This window comes from Sus scrofa, chromosome 1, assembly GCF_000003025.6.
Source record: "Sus scrofa isolate TJ Tabasco breed Duroc chromosome 1, Sscrofa11.1, whole genome shotgun sequence".
Classification (NCBI taxonomy): domain Eukaryota; kingdom Metazoa; phylum Chordata; class Mammalia; order Artiodactyla; family Suidae; genus Sus; species Sus scrofa.
In genome coordinates, this window is record NC_010443.5 from 230,595,686 (window position 1) to 230,612,860 (window position 17,175).

At 40.1% G+C, this 17,175-nt stretch overlaps 1 protein-coding gene across 1 annotated transcript in view; it reads right to left on the reverse strand.

Annotated features, from left to right (window-relative positions):
• GNAQ (G protein subunit alpha q) overlaps positions 11,784-17,175 on the reverse strand; it is a 299,520-nt gene continuing 294,128 nt past the window's right edge. The window contains exon 7 of the mRNA NM_001038623.1: positions 11,784-11,974. Within this exon, the coding sequence (NP_001033712.1) occupies positions 11,784-11,974 (191 nt within the window). The remainder of the gene's footprint in view (positions 11,975-17,175) is intronic.

Genomic DNA, 17,175 nt, shown 5'->3' on the forward strand with positions numbered 1-17,175 from the left:
GAAATGTCTGATGGGCTAAGTTTATAGTGCTCTGCTTGATTTTTCTCTGCAGCTTTTTTCAGCTTTTTGAGTGTAGGCGTGGAGGAGAAATCTGTTAGTTAGCTTCATGTATGCAACAAGTAAATCAGTTTACTTGGGATAGGTCGAATGTAGAGCATTTCCAGGTTTGTTATTTAGTCTAGGAATATGAAATCTAAGCTGGATAAGAAGGAAAGTGAAGAAAAGAGAGGGCTGGTGAAATGGGAAAAATTCAAGTAGTAAACAGCCTGAAGAAAATCTTTAGATTCAGGATGGTTGCATGGAAATAATTGAATAAACAATTAGAAATGCAAGTTGTAGTAAGATATTTGAGCTAGGGCTTTGGAGGTCAAAATGTTGGAGTCACAGAGTGATCATGGAAATGATTGGCTGGAGTGAAATAGAATTATTAATTACTGGAAATGAAGATGCCAAGGCTGCCAAGTGGATTATTCATATAGATGCCAAGCTACCCAGGGTAATGGGAGGGGAGGTTAGTAGATAGGAGCAACAAGGAGGGTGCCAGGTGTGTTTACTTTGAAGATCATGAGTCCAAGTTGTGCAAAGCCTTGATAAATCCCTTCATTCTCTTAAACAGCCCAATCATACCATGTAAGCTCAAAGATAGGAGATCATAGTAATGAGTTGGCCTCTTCTGATGGTCAACACCATGCCACTAAGTCTATACCACACAGGTTAGCCTCCTGACCTCCCTAAACCCAGCAAGGGACAAAGAGGTTTCAGGTCAATGATGCTTAGTATTAAAACAGTGGGAATGGGTCACTTTCTCCATCTTCTGTTCCATGGATGGTTGTCCATTTTTGGTAGATTAGGTGTAACATAATCTGTAGTATTCACAATCCAATTATCCTTAATGCTAGTATTTCATACCAGCACATTCACAAATGAGTTTATTTAGACTATCTCATTTAAAGCAATAAATCGAGTACAGAATGTAGAAATGATCCCTAAAAGTATAGTCTTAAAGTAATAAATATAGCTCTAAAAGAAAGACAAGAAGGGAAATAGTCTTTTCATTCTTCAGTGGTTCTGTGGTGCCCCTAGCCCATGTGATCCTAGAGGTGTTTGAGTTTATCTAGGAAAAACATAGCAATAAAACCAAAGAGTGTAAGAGATCATCTGAATAGCTGAGACAAGGGCATATTTTAAAAATTTGTGAATGACAGAGGAAAAGGATAAGAAATTGTAATGTATTTGTGGTCACTAAGTGGAATGGGAGAGGTTAATCTAGTTGGAGATTTCCCTGAATCATTTATATTCAGAACCGTTAAATTAGTCTCTTGGTACCTAATTCTATAAAAAGTCACTTTACCCTAAAAATTTTCCTTCTGAGTTTATCTGAATTTTACCCCAAGTTCCACACACACTGGTACCTTTTCTTTTACCTGGATATCTTTGAATAATTTTTTCTTTAAATATACTAAGCCATTACTGGATTTTGTTGTCATTGTTTGTTTCTTTTTAGAAATATTTTCACATTCTTTATAGAATTACACTCACAAAAGTGTTTGGGTAAAAGAAATCTGGGTTTATGAAACAATTTGGAATCCTGACAGTGCCTTCTAAAAAGATAACAGCATTTGATTTTGAATACAATTTTATTTAGCTTTGAACCATCTCAAAATACACAGGCGTGTAACCCCTGCTCAAAAACTCATTCCTTTACAATCTAGTCCAAGGACTTTGTTAATAATTATGTAGCTAAATACAGTTTAAGTGCATTCCAACATATTTTAGAACAATACATTCAGACATTAGTACTAACAGTTGTGGCATAATAGTTTTTTACGTTGGCAGAGAGCCTCTGTTCTTAACTCTTACTTCATCAAGATTTAAAACAGTTTCCTTCCTTTTTTTTTTTTTCTCCTAAGAAGGCGGCAGATACTCTGTGGCAAAGCATGGCCTAGATAATGTTCCCTTACTTTTGTAATAGTTTTCAATATATGTTTCTTCTCTGATTTTGCTCCCAACAATGAAATGTCACCATATGTGCCAATTCTGTGATGGAATATTCATTCCATTTTCCTCTCTGCCTCTAATTATGTCAGTACCAGCCACTGGCTGGGGGAGCAAGACAAAAGTGTATTCCTATCTCCAGGAGGCAGCCAGCCTGACACATCTGGAATCGATTAGGGCTGGTGTAGGTGCTCATTCTGGAGCCAAAGGCTAGGGCTGAGTGGGTTGGGGAAAAGGGTCCAGAAACCCTTTAAACAGAATGACTACAAGGTTGAAATGCCTGCATCACTTTTCTTCAACAGTTGAAAGTGATTATCTTTAAATATGATCTGCTGGGAGGTTCCAGGAAAAGGTGGAGTTTTTTTTTTTTCATGTCTTATTAAGTGTATATTTGAATATACATAGTCTCCCACTGTGGGGCCTGTGTGGCTAATTCATTTCATGCCAGGGTTCCTGGTACTAATATTGGACCTCAGTCATCAGCTGCAGTTGAGGGGCCATTGAAAGATTACAAAGATTGCCTTGTTGTGGCATGTTCCTGGAAAGTCCCTGCAGGTGCCATTCCTTGATGGGCTTATTATCTTACCTGGGATTTTCCCCCAAAGCAGACTCATGTAAAGGATTTTGGTGCAAGTTATCTGTCAGGTGACCCCAGAAAGCATAATGAGTGTAGACATGAGGCAGGGGAAAGAGAAAAGCCAATAAAGTGCGTGCTAATGACAGGGTTCTGCAAACTTTAGTGGGCCTAGGCCTTTTGGGGACCCCCTGAGGGAGTGGGTAAACAAGCCTGGGTTTGCCCACCAGAGTGCAGAGCCTGCCCTGTGCTTCCACCAACACATGTCCCTTACTGGTTGAGGGTTACTCCTGAGGTGTTGACTTCTGGTTTCTGGTCTGTGGCCAGGGAGTGCTAGAAGGATGCAGGCAGTTCCTGACCTGAAAGAAAACCCTCTGAAGTCACCCCCACCCCGCCAAGCCCACCCAGGGGGACCAGGGAGTCGTGGTGGAAGGGCTGCACCCTCCTTTGGTCTGAACATTGACGCAAGAGCCCAGCCCATACTCTGTGGATTAGCCTGAATCTGTAGGTCCCTACAGGCATCTGTGTGGCGTGGGCCTGGGGTTCTGGGACTTCATCCTGCTTGGTGGGTAGTGAGCAGTCTGCACACAGAGGACCTAAGCCAGGGGTGGAAATGATAACATGGAACAGTGACTGTGCCCTAAAATGTGCAGGCCTGGCATTAGTCATTTAGATAAGCTTTAACCCAGCTTCTGACTCTCTTGGAAACCGTTCCTCTTCATCTCTGCTGGAAACACGGGCACTCCTTGCTCAGAGACGTGTAAGCCCCAGCTTTGGTTCATCATTTAAAAAAAAGACACAACATTTTAAATTGCCATAATTAGGTGTTCTTTGCTAGATCAGGGCAGAGGTCTCTAAAGACGGCACCTGAAAAGACCAGCAAGAGACTTTTTTAAAAAAGAAAATATTAGCTATGGCCTTTATAATCTTTTCTTTCTTGATCATGATGAATTGTTTTCTCTGAGTTAAAATGTTTCTAGTAACCAAGAAATTAGCCAGTCTGACTGTGACGACGTGTATTAGCACGTGTACACAACTTCCAAATCGAACCATTTTTAGGTTGTACACGTATACCCACATAATCTCTTTTCAAAGTATAGAGATTACTTTGAAAAATTTTAGGATTAATCTCGTCACTCACTGATACAAACAATTTGTACAGGCTTTTTCTCTTTGTTCAGCAACAACTGAGCCGCTAGGACGTGCTGAGACATTTCATACACATGCACATAAAGCTCGAGGTGAATCTGATGTCCAAAGTGATTTCTCATTCTTCCTCCCCAGCTTCCTGGCTACCCATTCCTGTCATTCCTTTTGAGAGTTTAAATATCTGATGTTTCCAGACAAGCTACCTCTTCTGTTGCCCATCATGAGGGGGGTGCTGGGGGTAATGAGCCCCAGGTCCCAGGGGAAGTGATGTGTGAGCTCTGGGTGCAGTGAGCCAGGTAGGCTAGTCCTGCTGCCTGCTTCCCAGGTTTAGGGAAAGGCCTCACCTTAAGGGAGTGAGGGTGCTCTCCCTGGGAGCAGCTTGAGACCACATTGCTAGCATCTCTTCCCAACTCTGAGTTGTGACCTCATAGATCTCTAGCTTAAAGTGGGGTGGGGGGAGGGGAAGTATTTCAACCATGTTAATCGGCACACACTGCACGTCAGGACCACAACCCTGCACCGCTCCTCCACTGTTAACCATTTACCAGGATGCCCCTGGGTGGGACGTTCTGCATCCATGAAAGGAAAGCAGGCCCGTGGGCTAATGCTGCTCAGAGCCTGGGAAGACAACCACTGCTGCTGCAGCTCCTGCTGTGGGCTCCTCATCTCAGGAGTACCCCAGCTGGTGCCTTGCCTGAACAGTATGTGGCAGGCACTGCGGGATGCCTACCAGGCGTGGTGTCCAGGTGAGGTATACCCCAGAGCAGGTATGGGAGCTTCCTGATAGCTTCCTGATAGCCAGGTACACGGTGTGGAATTCCCATTTGCAAACTTCTAGGGTTTGCCAAGCTTCATTTGCCAATCTGTCTTTCCCTGAGACTCTCATTTTAAAGATGCTTAAAATATCCACCATACAAATATATGGAGCAAAAGAGGAAGAGTGAAAAGTTCCAGGGGCCTTTCATGCCATCTATTTCACAGGCCCACAGTTCACTAAGCTGTAGAACAGCTCCTCCAAGGCCGCAGAGCCCAGGGCAGTGCGGTGCAAGGCCAAACCAAGGGAATCCCATCAGCTCTTTGTTACTATGGTTTGATTTATTTACCCTTACTTAGAGAGGGTAAGGTGACTTAATTTATGCACAGGCTTATGGAATAGAAAAATACTCTGGCCTTGGTATTGAAGAAAACAGGAAGAGAGAAAATTAACACAGATGAGATTTCAAGTCTTGAGGCATAAGAATTCAAAGAAAAAAGAATCTTTGTGGATCTCCGTCAATCTTAAGATGTTAGAGACCCATATTTTATGACCGAGGCCTTGTTTGGCAGGGAATGTAGGAGGCTCCTTAAAATAGACCTGAGTTCAGAACCCTGCTGTAGTTGGGTCCATATTTTAATTAGCCATAGCAATGAAACAAAGACCCAATGGTAATGCATAGATAACGTAACACAAAGGAAAATGAACTAACCAGAAAACAACCCTCAGCCACTGCTTTCCACCCTTCAACCCTGATCAAAATTTCAGTAAATCCTTTAAATAATGGGACAGCTAATGAACATGGCAATGACTCAGAAACAGACAACAAAAGAGAAAAACAAGACACTGGCTAATTGACCATCAGAAGGTGCTCTATACACTTTATCAAACGAAGCACTGCTGTTCCTTGGTGTCAAGTTCTACCCCCACCGTCTGGCTGTAGTTTAATTGGTTTTTCAAGGGGCAGCACTCAGGCTTTCACATCCTAAGAGAGACAGGAGGAGCAAGGAGGATGAAAAGCAAGGCAGAAGAGGTTTTGGACCAACTACGTTTTTATTGCTTGTAGAAAGGACAGAAAAAACAAAAACTGACTAGGCAGGCAGGCTTGCTCTGTGAGTTGAAAGGCCAAGTGGAGATATTTGGCTCAACTAACATTCAGCAAGTTCCTGTTTTTTTCCTGTGGGCGGAGGGTCTTCAAGATGATGATGCACATGGACCAAGGTCAGGTCCTAGAAGGGTCAAGCCCCAGTCACAAGGCCACAGAGTGGGGAGGGCTTAGGGGCCGCCTAACCCCAGTTCCTCAGGAGAGGCTGTGGGAACTGATCACTCAAGGCCTGCACTACAGGACAGGCAGGCAGACCATTCCCTCCATAGTAAGATCCAGAGAGAAGGGACACAATGACCCTTCTTTCTGGATGACCGGAAGTGGTCATCCGGAAATGGTCTGTGACACATGCAAGGGTAGGAGAGCCTTAAACTGAAGGCTCTTAAGTCAAAATGACATTTTCTTCTCTAAATACATGGACAGAGCGGTATTCTGAAAGACAAAATTCTGTAACCATGGGCTGGGCTGCCAAGGAGCAGGAACAAATCTTACCTCTGTTACAGTTTCAAGTCCCAAATAAGCACCCATTTTCTGGAGCAATACTGGGTGCCAGCACCCCAGTTTCACAAACTTGCGAGAAAAAGGAAAGTTAGTTTTTAGCTGTTCCCAAAAAGCCTCGATGTGTTTCTCCAAGTCACAGACTTAAAGGACACCTACACCAAATCATTCCCAGCGCTGAGAGGGGAAACTCTCAGAGGCCTCTGTCTCTGAGGCCTGTGTTCTTTCTGCTGATGAGTGATGGCCTTAGGGTGAAGACAGGTGGCATTTTAAGTCTTTATTGAGCAGCTCTTTAAACTTGTTTTTACAGTTGTTTACAACTTAAATTAGGGCGAGTGTTTTTTGAAACAAATTTGACAAATACTGTCAAAATGAATGTTTTCACAAAGACGTATTTCTGATAATATTCAGAAAGGAAAAGATATTTTTTGCTTAAAAACTATTGAATCTGTCTACTTTGAGAAATGGATGTATAGTATAAAGTATTTTAAAGAAAGAAAGATTTAATCCTGATATTCCTTATAATAAAAAACATTCTGGGAGAGGCTTAGACTCCAACTTCAAGAGAAGGAAGACTCAAGAATGAAGAATACTGTGGTACAAACTTATGGCCAAAAATACTGTATTTTTAACCAGCAAGATCATTGGGGCATTATTATACAACATTAGGTGTTTTTTGCAAAACTAGTTCCCATCCCCAAACAATAGACAATACATGCATTTGAATGACATTTTAAGAACAGTAAATATGGTTCTTTTAAATACTGCAAGTTAAAAATGTTTTCTGACAAAACTCTCTAAATACATAGGTCGAGTAAGGGTTTCCAACGTGATGACAGGTGAGGAATCCAGCAAGTTGGATTTAGAGAGTTGTTTGAGGAAAAGAAAGCCACCAAAAACATGTGTTTCAGTCAAGGTAACCTGAACAGAGTTACATAGTAATTTCCCATCTTTCTTTTCTACACTTAAAAAATGTTCTACTGAAGAATATTTTCTTTCCTGTTGCTTTTTTTTTGGTCTACCAAAGCTTATCTGTCAGAATTCCTTTATTCAAGTAAGACTCATTTCTACCCAGTAGATGTCTTTGTAACATGAAAATGTCATCTACCACTGGGTTGGAATCATATGGGGAAACGGAGGCTATGTGATCAATAAGGGAGGGAAGAAAATTAATATGTGAGCACCTACTATGTGCTAGGTGTGTATGAAGACTTGGAACAGATGATTCTAGAGGCAAGGGGGTTATTGAAGGGCACTGGTAGTTGGGAAGACAGCAGGAAATGGTTTGTGATGCTGTGAGAAAAACAAATGACAAGCTGAGATTGTACTAAACTAACTACCAAACAGGTGTCTGGCTCCAAAAAAATTCTCTAGCTAATCATAGACAACTAAGCCATTTCTTTTCCTAGTTTGATGGAATCAAAATGAAATCCTAAAGACAGTGTTACCTGCACAGATCTATTAACGCTACATATGCTGGAGATACGTAGAGATAAACATACAATATTACTAGTTTTAATTTGTGTGTTTCTAACCAAAGATAAAACTTTGGAAGAAAATATGTATACCAAGCACACCTGATCTGTGTCAACTGAGATGCTGTCAATCACCAATTAAGTGGTTTTAAACCCTTATTTAATTTTAAGAAGAGCAGCACTATACGTTACAATATTTGGGTACACTTTATTTTTATATGGGTTAACATTCTGCTATATTTCATTTCATTCATTCTTTTTGAGAAACTGAAAACAAAGGGAAATTGAGGGTGAAGATTATTTCCAACCAGTATCTGAGTCTTGCAGTCTCTTATTATGCAGCCCTTTCTTCCCATTATTATTATTTTTTGCAAATAGTCATTTTTGACCCATATCCAGCATAAATAGCTTTTCACTGATTCCTAACTTAAGACAACTAAAATTTACAATCATGTGGCAGTATAAATTTTAAAATTACAGTTCATACACCTTGACAATCAAGAGAGTCTGAAGTACAAAAATTGTCCTTTAACTGAATTACCTTTTTTTAAATATTAGACCTGCTAGTTAATCTACAAAAAATACAAGTTTCAGATGTTCTTCAAATACCTTTTGTAGATGTCATCTGCTAGTAAACAACATATGCAGGTTTCTAGAAGATTTTTTCCCCCAGTCTACTCATGACATTCAACAGAGCTCTTTATATGAAAATGTATTTAAAAACAAACAAACACTTGGAGGGGAAATGTTTATTTTTTGAACGGGTGTGTCATTTCCCTTTGTTTCAGATATGAGGCACAAACTCCTGAATTTAAGCTCTGTAAGGCATAGTACAAACCTCCAATTTACAAATAAGGGATTCTCTGTGGGTTGGAACTGCCATGTCACGCAAAAAGGGAAAAATCATCTGTAAACTGGTACACAGCAATGTGTTAAGTGAGTCATGAAACGGCTGCTTGCCTTGGCCTGCGGAAGAAAGGTTTCTGTGTCTGTGTGGTTGTTTTTGAATAAGACATGCCCAAGTCACCATAAAACTCGCCACGGGCCTCCATTACCTAGAGCATCAACAAGGAGTCCAGCGACACAATGCTTAGAATGCTTGCAATCACAATATAATATAAAGCATGAGTAAACTTTGTTTTTATACAAAACTGAAAAGAATCCCTTCCCGCCCCTAGCCCCTTCAATAAAACCCCAAAGAAACAAAAAGGAAAATCCTTTAGCTTCGACTGACTAGTGTGGATACAATTCGGTTTCTAGGCATCACTGCAGCTAGGGTGATCAATTTTTTCCTTTCTTAAGAGAAGGGAGCTTGTCATGCACCCTAAGATGAACAGTGAAGCCACAAACCTCAATTCTGCATAGCAATTCCATCCCAATTTCATAAAGATGAATATAACAATCTTTCCCTGTTTTGCTCAGCTTCTTCGAGCTTTGAGATCAGGTTTAATTGACTATATCTACTATAGCTCTATTAAATAGAATATCTTGATTCCCTAAAACGGTAACACTTATGATCTTGTGATGAGGTTGTCTCTATACACACTGTAGGCCTTCAAATGTTGTTTACTTTTTTTCTTTTTATTCTTTTTTTTTTGTTTTTTTTTTGTTTTTGTTTTTGTTTTTTTCTGCACCAAATTTAAGATCGCCCTTTCAGGCAAGCAGTGGTCGCTAGCTGTTAAAACATTTCCTTAGTGGATCACAATAGCTTCTAAAACCGCCTTTCTAATAAAGGCCATCAGAGAGGTAATACTAAACTGTGCATTTGCCAAATAAGAATATGAATTGTATAAAAGCTCATATTCCAATCCTAAGTCAAATGGCAAAAGTTCTACAAAGTTGGTTTCCATGTTTGTATAAAAGCTCCAACTGATTTTATGTATTTTGCTATGAAATTACCTTTGGGTCTTATAATCAGTATACCTCTACTCAGGAATGTGCAAATGATTTTATATAGCACGATGCTAGTACCGCTCTGTACGATAGTAAGGTGTTTTTTTTTTTTTTTTTTTTTTTCTTTTCTAAATGGAAAAAAAAAAAAATATCCCTAGTCAGAAATAAACTGACAAATTTACATTCTCCTCTCTTAAAAAAGTAAATAAAATAACATTATTCAAAATGTGAATTAGCTATAAGACATACAATACAATTACATAGATACATATCAATACAGCACATTCAATCTGCCAAAACATTAATGATTACAAAGCCAGTATGGATGATGCAATATCAAGAGAGATGTATGTACAATGATTAGAGCATTCATAATTGCACTATACCTACAGGCAGTCTGTTTCTTAATTAAATAACAGGTGCTTTCTGAGTAAGGAGAAAAAAAAAAAGTAACCTGTGTAGTTTGAGGCTGGGAGAGAAAAGAATGGGAACATTCCATTACTATTTAGTAACTCTGGTGCTCATCTGATAAGCCATTACTTTTCTCCTTCTCCTTTGTTGTTCCAAAAGAGTGATTTATATGAAAGTTTAGACTCATGCCAAATAGTATTGTAGTTAAAATGAGACCAGCATCATGGCCTAATTCTAACTTCCCAGCAGGTTTAAAACAATCATCATTTATTAAATCATATTTCAACACAAGCTGCTTGACAGAAGCTCATCAATACCTGTGCTGTGTTTTTTTGCATTGGTTGAAAAATTGCACATATAGAATTTCAGATCTCTTTGTAACTATGTTCAGTTATATAAATACATATTGTATAGAACAGAGAGGTTTCTTTTGAGTTTCAGTCCACAAATCTTAAGTTCAACTTAATCAGTCACCAGTTGAAGAAAATCCCAAAGATGGTAAACTAGCAGTAACTTTAGATTCTGCAAATGAAAGGTGTCAGAATAATACTATCTGCCAATGTTCCTGGCAGACCTACTTGACCTTAAAGAACATAAAGAGAGTAAAACTGGCTTCAAATGAAGAGAAAAAAAGCAGACCTCATGGTCTATCACATAGGACATCTTTTCCACATTGTAGATTTAGACGCTCAACATGGAATGTGGACACTAAACAATGTGATTTTTAAGGTCAAAGTAAAGGATGGAGCATGAGAGTCAAATTTACAGTGAGCAACTGTTTGGCAATTGGTGTTTCAGGTTCATTCTCAGCCAAACATTTTAGGCTTCACAGTCTTACTCTCCTTTATTTTAGGATACTGGCTTTTGTTTTTTGAGTTCTTATTAATTTTTTTTTTTTTTATAAAAAGCCAGCTTTGGCAACACATACCCATCATAAAAGTCATTTAAAAATTGTGGCCCAAACACTAAGAAGAAAAAGGGAAGAAAAGTTTGAATCGAAGGAAAAAAAATTAAGAGCAACCTATGAAAAGGATCTGGGTAGCAGCCTTTGGGGTAATGTAGTGTCTGTTGGCATACTTTTTTGGCATCTGCAATTTGAAGTAGGGAGGGTGAGGGGAAAAAGAGGGCAAGGAAAGGAGAAAGGACAATGGCACATGGCATTTTAAAATAAAGGATTCCTTCTGTGTGTCTGTGGCCTTGCCTTACTGACTTCTGTATGGTTTGCTGAGCAAGCAACTATGGCTGGAGACAGGGAAAAGAAGAAAAAAAAAGACATTTAACCATTAGATGGGCATCCATTGTCCCAGCCCAAAGTGAGGCAAGACAATATATTTATATTAAAAAAACCCCTCTATATGTGTATCCAGAACAATACATTGAAAACTATGGTATTAATACTTATAATCCTTCAGCAAAAACTACAAACTGTTAAATTAAGCTGATGTTGATGGCTTGAATTGAATGACATTGTCCTGACTGTATCATTCGAGAGGAAAACTTGATCAAGAATGAAACCAGGATAAAGGCCATTGTAATGTGGGAAAAAATCAGGAGGAAGGGACAGGTTAGGACAAGGAAAATCAGCTTCATTTTGCTCAATAGAAAAGAGAGAGAGACAGAGAGGAAGAAACAGCTCTTATCTTTGTGAGTGCATGACTGAGAATTTAAAATACATCGAGTCACAAGGTTTTGCCTAAAAAAAAGAGAGAGAGGAAATGTGCTGGGACTGTACTTCAGCATCCTGTTTTTCCTCTGAATAGTTTAAATAAAATCATAATATTTACTACACACTCTGTGGACACTTGCACACAGAGTCCAGGACGGCAATAAATTAGTATTATGCAAATTGTTTTCCACAGCAATACAGTCCCTCTTGTATCGCTTCAATAGCCCACCAGGGAAGGGAAGGGCGGTGTCGAGGAGGCACAATTAGACCAGATTGTACTCCTTCAGGTTCAACTGGAGGATGGTGTCCTTGACGGCAGCAAAGACAAAGCGGATGTTCTCGGTGTCTGTGGCGCATGTGAAGTGGGAGTAGATAATTTTGTCACTGTCTGGGTTCAGGTCCACGAACATCTTCAGGATGAATTCTCGAGCTGCCTGGGCATCTCGCTGGGGTCCTGTTGGCCAAGGGAGGAGAGGGACATTTGTCAGCTGATCAGGTAATGCATTTGCTCAAGAAGTGTTCGCGGATGCTCACGGAGACCTCTGCACTGCAGGTATGACAGCTTACACCTTCCCCAACACTACTGTGTAAAACTGATGCCCTTTGTCACTTTATCTGCCCATCTATCCATCCATCCAAACATCCACAAAATGCGACTGGCTGCAAATAGGCTGATGGCTTGAAGGCCAGGCTAAGTTTGGGTGACAGGGAGCCCTATCTTTGGTAGGAGTGTGGGATTAGCTTACTTCTGTTGGACTGAGTTAACTGTGCTGGTTCCAGCTGCATAATAAGCCTGCATACAATAAAAGAGCCCTAGGCTCTCTTGTCAATCTGCCCCTGTGTATGCCCCAAGTCCATAATGGATCACTTTACATTCTTCAGACTGAGATCTCAGAAAACTTGTTCCTTAAGGTCAGGTCCTCTGCAGCCTCGCTTTTGGTGTTTCTGAGCATACCACATTTATGTGGTATTCGATTCACTACCTGTGATGATTTTAAAAGTTGGTTTATATTTTTCCAGGGTCTCATGTGCCAAGCTCTATCCTAGATGTTTTAAAAAAAAGGATTATGATACTTTATCAGGCTATATTATGAACTTATTTAATAATTTAGCAACAGATTTTTAGAGATGACACCAAAATCACAGTCAATAAGAGAAAAAAAATCAAATGGACTTCATCAAAATTAAGAACTTTTGTGCATCAAAGGACATTATTGAAAAATGTAAAAAGACAACCTACACAATGGGAGAAAATATTTGCAAATCACATATCGGATAAGGGGTATATATATCCAGCATATACAAAAAACTCCTACAATTCAACAAGACAAACAACCTGATTAAAAGACAGGCAAAGGACCTGAATAAACATTTCTCCAAAGAAGATATACAGGTGGCCAATAAGCACAAGCAAAGATGTTCAAAAATATCATTAATCACTAGGCAATCTAAATCAAAACCACAATAAGATACTGCTTCACATCTAGTAGAATAGCTATAATCAAAAAAATTTGGAAAACAAGTTTTAGCAAAGACATGAGGAAATCTGAACACTTGCGCATTGCTGGTGGGAGTGTAAAATGGAAACAGTTTGGTGACTCCTTAAAAAGCTAAACAAGAATTACCAGATGAACCAGCAATTCTATTCCTAGGTCTATATCCCAAAGAATTCAAAACAGGGACTCTAACGGATACTGGTACATCAATTTTCATTGCTATATTATTCGCAACAGCCAAAAGGTGGAAACCCAAAGATCCATCAACAGAGGAACACATAAACTGAAGGCAGTATATCCAGTCAATGGAATATTATTCAGCCATAAAAAATGAAGTTCTGATAGATGCCACAACATGAAGCTTGAAATCATTCTATCAGGTAAAAATAAGCCAGACCCTAAACAAATACTGTGGATTTCCACTTACATGAAGTATCTAGAATAGCTACATTCATAGAGACAGAAAGTAAAGCAGAGATTACCAGGGGCTAGGAGGAGGGGGAGGTGAGGAGTTATTGCTTAATGATTACAGAATTTGAGGTGGTGATAAAGGTTTGGAATAATGAAGTTAAATATAGCATGTGAATTGTATCTCAAGAGAGCTAAGCAAAAAACAACAGATCTTGGTAAGTGTATTAAAGCTTAATGTTGTAAATTAAAAGCAATAGCAAAGCTCCAACACCTATCAGGGACTGAGCATCTTTTTTCTTTTTTTTCGTCTTTTTAGGGCTGCCCCCATGGCATATGGAGGTGTCCAGGCTAGGGGTCAAATTGGAGCTGTAGCCGCTGGCCTACACCACAGGCACAGCAATGTCAGTTCCCAGCTGAGCTGCGTCTGTGACCTACACCACAGCTCACCGCAACACCACAGCTCAAGGCAATGCCAGATGCTTAACCCACTGAGCAAGGTCAGGGATTGAACCTGCATCCTTGCGGATACTAGTCAGATACGTTTCCGTTGAACCATGACGGTAACTCCTTGAGCATCTTTCTTATGTGTGTCTTTGTGGCACTATACATTTGCATTGCTTCTCCCCCCCCCCACTTAATTCTATACCATGAAAGACAGTAATGTGTATAATCTCTGTTCCTCCGCTCTTGGAAGATCCTCTCAAGATCCAGTTTAGATTTTTTTTTTTCTATCAATATTGCTATCTACTGATTGGGATAAGGAAAGTTTTGAAGATTCTACAGAAGGCCTGCAAATTCTAACAAAATGGATCATGAGTTTCAGACAGCAAACTTGAAAACTTCTCAAACCAACCTTGTTGCAAATAAGCTTATGTTGTCAGAAGTCTGGAAGAGCCATGAAAACAGATTATTCTCATTTGTACAATTTACAAAAAGAATGCTTGAATTTTTGACTTAAGAGCCCAGAATTAAAGTTTCTATCAATGATTAAGGCTGGCATCATACTGAATAAAACAAGTGCCACAAATAAAAATATGTTAATATATATAATTAATATCCTAGTTTATTCAATGTATTACTGTTACCTTACTAATTCCATAGTAATAAAAATATTTAAAACTAGGACTAATAGATTATTAGAATTGGTGAAGCCTCTCATGTTCATAAAAGAACACTATCTTTCTGGCTTATGAATGAATTGTGTACTTATCCTTTTCGGCAAAGAAAAATCTCTCTTTTTTAACTCAAGTATATCAGAGTAGGACTCAAGTTCACTGAAGAGCACTTGGAGTCTGCTATGTTTTTAAGCATAAATTATGTTATTTGAATAAATATAAACTACAAAGAAATCATTATAGTCATCAGAGCAGGAACAGAATTCCATGGTCTCTATGAACAATTTTGCCATTCAAATCCATGTGGAAATGGTAATTTTCCTTCCTGAAGAGAAATACAGAAATGGCATTCATTATGATTAAGACCTTGTAAGTGCAGAAATGTGGAAGTGTGAAATTTATAATACTATAAACATGTTTGTTATGAAAACATCACTGAGGAGTGGGCCTAGAATTTTTTCAGTCTTAGCTCATCTTACAAGGGCTTGAAGTCTCTTGGAATGACAGCTGCATTTGCTTTATGAATAAGAAAAATTAGCGTTTTTTTTTCTTTTTCCATGGCTGTGTTTCCTGTGGGCCTTATGTGTATTACTGGGGGAGATGGACAGTAAAAAACACCTTCAGATGTGAAGACACTTGGTGCTGTATGTGCTGTGTGCTGCCTCATGCACCACGAGCCTGCTGGGTCTGCTGTGTGTTGGGGACCGGGGGGCAAGTGCAGCATGAAAACAGGCTGGCCTACAGGCGGGGGCTAGGTCTGGATGGGTGGGTGGGGATGTCCTTTCCCATCCATGAGTTCTCGGCGTATGTTGAGAAAAATTTTAGGATCTCTCCTTCCAGGCGTGGGAAGCAAGCTCATGTGTTTGGGGGTAAGCAGGTGTCTCATGCCCATCTTATTTCGACAGACCTTGTGTTTAAAGAACCAGCCTGCTGTGGGGAAGCCAGTGAACGCCACGAAGTTCCCCTCCTCCACACTTTCCTTAGAGCACTGAGGACTGCAGGCTCGAGCATCTGTAACTTGGTGGCAGGCCAGTGGCAAATTAAAAGGAGGACAAGTGAATATACTGTCTAGGCGAGGCAAGTATTTGTTTAGAAAGGAACCTCAAAGTGCAAAGGAAAACATACTTAGATAGAGGATGAGAACACACTGCCAGCAAAACCACTACCTCTAGTACCTGATAATATCCCCACATGTTTCTATTTCAAGCTAGGAACACTGAGAATCTACTAGATGTATTTGAGAAGGGAACTTCAGTTCACTAAACATGTAACGTTTCCCTTCCGAGAGCCAGTGCTAGACCCAACATATGTGGGATGAAAAGATGAGTGAAACTCCATCCTTGATGTGCTTGTATCTTCATCGGGAGCTAGGAGGCTGAACTGAAGATTGTTTCAGGTAAGTCCCTTTCTGAGGGGGTTTTGAAAAGTACAAAAACACTGCTGAACTGACACCCGTGCCTGATATCCTATGGTGATAGTAATTAAAAACAAACAAAAAAGCAGCCCCGTTCTCTTGTTGGTTCTGCTCCATCAGAGATACTTTGGGGTTTGTGCTCTTCTCTGTGCCAGGCACTGGTGCTAAGTGATTTATGTATGCGATTCGATTTCTTTTTTACTCAGGAAGAAACTACGTGGTTGAATAAACTTGTCCAAGGCACCACTGCCAGTAAGTGGCAGAGCTGGGACTCTGGGACTTTCAAAGCCTGTCCTCTTACCTACCATTCACCTAGATCCGGTTTGGCAAACTTTCCGTTCAAGGACCAGAGAGTAAACTTTTTCAGCCTTGTGGGCCATCTGACCTCTGTCACAACTACTCCATTCTGCTGTTGAAGCATGAAAGCAGTCAGATAGTGTATAAATGTGGCTCTCTTCTTTCCTTTCCTTTCCTTTCCTTCCTTTCTTGGGATGCATCCCGAGGCATACAGAGGTTCCCAGGCTAGGTGTCGAATCAGAGCTATAGCTGCCGACCTACATCACAACCACAGCAACGGATATCCAAGCCATGTCTGCGACCTACACCACAGCTCATGGCAATGCCAGAATCCTCAACGCACTGATCAAGGCCAGGGATGGAACCCACATCCTCATGGATACTAGTTGTATTTGTTTCTGCTGTGCCACAATGGAAACTCCTAAATATGGCTATTTCCATAAAACTTTATAAAAAGAGGCGGCTGGCCATAGTTTGCCCTTCTAATCTAGACTTGAGTTCATAGTCTGGGGAGATGTGTGTGGATTCTGCACATAAGTTCCTACACGGCGGTGGCTGAGACTCTCTGACCTGAGTGGCTGGATATGGATGCATTTTGTTACCGATCTTTCAACAAGTATGTCTCAGAAGGGGTTGGGTGTCATGGCAAGTCATTCAGGATTTCACAGTCTAGTGTTGAGGAGGCAAGATTTCTTTATAAGAAGGAAGTAACTAACATAAAGTCGCATGAGTACCAAAGTGGGTGCTATAGACAGAGCTTAAAGGATGGGTGCTATCGCTAAGGATGATGGGACTGTGTTGGGCCATGAGGCCCCTCCAAAGTAAATATTTCCTGAATAGTCACTGTGTGTCAGGCGTCATGCTAAAATGTCACCCATATGTTATCTATTATAGTCTACAAAACCGAAGTTAGGTGTTAAAG